We start from the raw sequence: 5,077 nt of genomic DNA on the forward strand, positions 1-5,077 counted from the left end.
TATATATATATATATATATACTTGAGATCATGTGAGACCAATGGTTTTTCGTGAGACCCGTAAGACCAATTCTCAACCTTTGGATTAGATCTATAATTTGACAATCTAAACATTCATAAACGCCACGAAATTTCTTAATAATTACCAAATTGCCACCGTGCAATTTAGATCGTTAGATCATTAGCTTATAAAGTTAATTAATTAACATAAATTGGTCTTACGGGTCTCACGTGAACCCAACCCTATATATATATATATATATATACATGGTTATAGATAACCACTTGTAATTATCATAATCACGTTTCAACTCTAATTTTCACAATTATCCTCCAAAAATAATTATATCCACAATCAGTTAATTTAATCCGGGTTTCTATCCGAGTTCTGGATTGGTCTCGATGAGTTTCCCACCCGTCTCGATAAAAGTTGAAAGTGGTTGGTTATGGTTTTACGTATACAAATACACTATAAATCAACCGATAGGTTCTAGATCGGTCTCGATGGAAAATAAATGTGGTAGGTTATGGTTTTACACACAGAAAAGCACATCAAGTTAATAGGTGGGTTTTCGCTTAGTCTCAATTGGTCTCCATGAGTTCCCGACTTGTCTTAGTGAGTTCTCGATCCGTCTCGATAAAAGTTATAAGTGGTAGGTTATGGTTTTATACACACAAACACATAATAAACCAATCGATTGGTTCTCGATGGAAAATGAAGTTAGTAGGCTACGGTTTTACACACACTAAATCAATGGATGAGTTATTGATTAGTCTTGATAGGTTCTTGATCGGTCTCGATGAGTTCTTGAGTTACGGTGATGAAGAACATGGTACTAGGTTGCGGACTTGCGACATTGAAGACAATGTTTTCAAGTTACAAACTTACGGTATTAAAGAAATATATCTTGAGTTAGCGCTTACGGTATCGAGTTGTTGTATGAACGTTAAAGCACACGAATATTCATAATCAATATTACAATATATCGAGATAGATGTCGTATCAAAGAGAATGAAATGTTCCCTTTTATGTAATTTATTTGATTAAAATATTAGTAATTTTTAAGACAATATAGTTTAAAGTTTAAATGGGTAAAAAAAATTTAATTAAAAAAATAAAACAAAAATTATTTTTTTTACCCTTAATCACATTAATTAATTAAAAATCCTATTTAATATGAATTGTTAGATCAACAGAGTAGGCGAAGAAAAACGTGAGAAAAGATCTAGACCTTTTATCACCTTTAATTTCAAACACACCCATGAATTGGTCCCTGATCCGGTTCAACACACCCATGAATTGGTCCCTGATCCGGTTCAACACACCCATGAATCGGCCMSTGATCTGGTTCATCTCGTCATAATATGCATCCAATGGTGGARATCATCTTGAATTCTTCCGCTCACCGATACCCAACCCCCAACAGAGATCTGGTTCATCTCGTCATAATATGCATCCAATGGTGGAAATCATCTTGAATTCTTCCGCTCACCGAAACCCAACCCCCAACAGAGTAAATCAAAGTATTAGGGCCATGAAGGCATGTATTCCGAAGCGATCAAGCAGCTATTTTGAGGAATAAATTCAACACTTCTCATTTTCGTTAACATACTGTTACAAATGATGCTCGTAAAATTGGATCCATTTCGGATTTTGCAAATGACTCGTTTGATAATAGAAAGAAAAAGAAAACGCTACGAGGGGTGACAAATAACAGACCTACAATTGGATTCGTCATCTATTATCCACAAACCTAAACATTCAAGTCTTTTCCGAATCAAATCCCAACCCAAATCAGAAGACCAAAACGCGATCCTCGTCTCGTTCTTTAACGACGTTCCATTATCGTTACCTGCACCGATCTCAACACTAAAACCACCTTCATCGACCCTTCGTAACTTGACACCCTTCCTCTCCAATACCTTCCCTGCCAAAAACACAAAACCACTCTCATCTTTACTCATCTCGGTGTCCTCCGCCATTCTTGCAATCTCGTTCACAAAACGATCACTCCAAACTCCAGATGACGAACCCCTGGCAAACAAAAGTCCAAGTCTCTTCCCGATATAAAAGTCAATGCTCGAGTCAACTCTGAACGAGTCAAGAAACAAATCGTTTTTGACGGGAAGCATGTTGTGATCCAACACCCATGTGTCGCAATTCATTTCCAAAGCTTTCTTGATCACATAAGCCTTCACGAAAATCTCCTTCTGGTACTTAAAGGATTTATATTCCTTGATGTCGTCCACAAATCTATTCACGTCGATCACCGGGTGCCCTCGTCTAGAAAGATCGAGCAAGAAATTCCTGTCCGGACCGATAAATATGTAGTTGCGAATATCGAGCCGCTCAAAGTGACACAACAAGTTTCTAGTGAACATCTCCGATGTTCGATATATGCTCACAAGAACAAGAGAATTCATCTTTCGAGCCGTTTTCAGAACAGGCTCGAGTTCATGGACACTCGTCACCATTCTATCAGGAACTACTTCTCTGAAACAGAAATCATACCACTTGAGATTTCTCAAAGGCTCCAATTTGAAAAAGTTGCTTTCATGAGAACTCTCCTGCATCAGATTCGAATCAGGCCCTGCTGTTTTCCCGTAGTTAACGCCAGCATCTCGATGCGAGACGCTGAGTGCGGTTTCGTGTAAAAAATTCGTGTATATGTTGAAATAGCCTCGAGCGTGAATGAATTTGATAAACCAGGGAGTCCATATCTTGTCTCCCATCTTTTTGTACCACCCAGTTGTCACCTATGTATCGATCCATTAAAATGAAACCCAATGAGATGATGAAATATCAGCTTCCATCATGGAAAAACCAAACCAAACTAACTCAGTATATCCCACTCGAAAGCAGGGTCTGGAAGAGGGAAATGTACGCAGACCTAACCTCTACCCCAAAGGATAGAGAGCTTCCATTCTGGAAAAAGGAGTCAAAATTTCAAACTACATTACCATGCCATCAAGAATTGGCTTCACGTCCTTGGTCTTGTGGGTATCATACCATAAACGGAACTCTTTCCAGGGTCTGGGAAACAGAAGCTGACCCCAGGTACCAACAAGCTGATACAAAAAAACTTGTGTTCCTTCGTTTAAGTGTATTTTGTTCCCATGCTTACCTGACATCATAAGCTGATTAAACTTATAAGCTACAACAATGGAAAGACTTTACAAACTCATAGAAAAAGACGTAAATAGAAGACAAGACCCGAAGATAAGCATTGAACCAAATAAACATACAGAAAAACAGTTAGCGCTTAGGGTTTAGGAACGACTGTTAAATTTGTACTGGTATTACTAGAACAAGTTACAATCTTGTTTGAGAAAAAATTTCTGTAACACATTAAGGTTTTCTTTAAAAAAAGAATGTAGAGAGAACATCGCAAACATTTGTGTTTTAAGAAAACAAACAAAAACTTATAAATAGCAATCATAATTTTGATGTTTTAAGAAAATGTTACCAATTTGAAGTTAAAAATCAGTCTACTTACGATCAAAAGCCAAACCCAACTTTTTTGTGTAATAGATGTGACATCATCAATTCTCTCTATGTATTTTTTCAGGTACATATTATGCAAGTATTAGCAGTTGAGGTGCGCCAAAGTTGAAAAAAGGATGTACCCGAAATTTCTTATTTCAATGTCTGTATAATTTCCGGCAATGAAAAGCATAGAGGCATCAATAGACTTTGTTATAGAAATGAATGAACATATAAAGGCATTTAACTTACAATTTTCCAAATTAGCTCTAATCTATCGATTGTGTTGGCTTAAGTTATAAATTAAATCGATTCCAAGTTGAAGTTTTTTAGTGGTATTTAGTCCAAGCCATTCAGATTCTACAAGATTCACATATATCAAACATTTAGGAAGAAGATGGTACCTGGCACGAACCTTGCTCGTTGTAAAGAGGCTCCATATATCCAAGGACTGTAATTTGAAGCATTGTAGTAAAAATTAACAATCAACCCCCTAAGAAATCTGTAATACAAGGGAGACAATTCAATATCATCTTCAACCACAAATGCAAACTCATCATTGGAAGCAGGCCACCATGCTTCCAACCACTGCGCCTGCAGCCCAACGTTACCGGTCCGGTAATGCACCATCTTCTCCCCAAACCTCCACTCAAATCCATCAACAAAATCGAGAATCAGACGAGATTCATTCAGTTTCTGATCCAAATACTCATCCTTTTGATCCAAAACCTTGAAGTGATCAATGAATATATGTATATTCACCTTATCGTTATCGTAATGAGCAGCTGCAAGGGATCGTAGGCAGCGGCGGAGCGAAGGGAGGCGATCGTAAGTAAGGACTTTGATTGTGAGTGAGAAATTAGGGTTTTGGAATTTGTTTACATTTGTGTTCGTGAGTGGGAATTGAGTCATGGGAGGAGACAAGGGCAGAGGAAGGGAGGAATAACGGTGGAGAGAGAAAATCAAGAGAGCTGAGAGAGATGCAATGAGTAAGAGAGGGAAAAACCCTCTCTTTGGTGCCATTTTGAGATTTAGAACTTCATGTAGAATCGCAGAACAGCTCATAATCAATTCATCAACAAGAAGTCAACATTAATTGAACAAAATCGGGAACCTAATTTCGCAACTCAATAAAACAGATTTGAGAAATTGAACACCTGATGAACAGAAATAAGATCTGCAAAAAGAACAACAGAATATGAAGAGCGTAACCTCGATCTTGAATCCACCACCTATTGAAAGTAACAGTGGCTTTCTTGTGATTTCAATTTTGGTAGCTCAAATTATGAATCTTGCTGTGTCTTCTTCCTCCCAATTCCCAAATTTGGTTACTGAAGTGGGTTTCAGTTTTGTTTACCTTTTGTCCTCCTTTTTGAACAACTACATGTAGGTCTCTACACTTCTTTAGATTTCATTTTTAGTTCTTACACGAACGAGATATCGAGGATATAACTTCAAATTACATATCAAAAGAGTAGATATATTTCAATTTTAATATTTTGTTTTATTTTTTTATCTCAGTCTTATAATATATTTTTTATGTGGTTTTAAGAAAAAAATAATTGTTTTATTTTTTAATAAAATATAAATATAA

The 5,077-nt window shown here is 36.8% G+C and overlaps 1 protein-coding gene across 1 annotated transcript; it reads right to left on the bottom strand.

The window, feature by feature from the left end:
• Nucleotides 1-1,585: 1,585 nt before the first annotated feature.
• Nucleotides 1,586-4,815, bottom strand: LOC112529444. The gene is made up of 3 exons (XM_025140730.1): nucleotides 3,888-4,815; nucleotides 2,961-3,124; nucleotides 1,586-2,756 (listed from the first exon to the last, which is right to left on the bottom strand). The coding sequence occupies exons 1-3, from the start codon at nucleotides 4,546-4,548 to the stop codon at nucleotides 1,695-1,697; spliced, it is 1,887 nt and encodes a 628-aa protein (XP_024996498.1). The 5' UTR covers nucleotides 4,549-4,815; the 3' UTR covers nucleotides 1,586-1,694.
• Between the last annotated feature and the right edge of the window lie 262 nt (nucleotides 4,816-5,077).

The sequence above is a fragment of the Cynara cardunculus genome, assembly GCF_001531365.2.
Source record: "Cynara cardunculus var. scolymus isolate 2C chromosome LG 16, CcrdV1, whole genome shotgun sequence".
Lineage (NCBI taxonomy): Eukaryota > Viridiplantae > Streptophyta > Magnoliopsida > Asterales > Asteraceae > Cynara > Cynara cardunculus.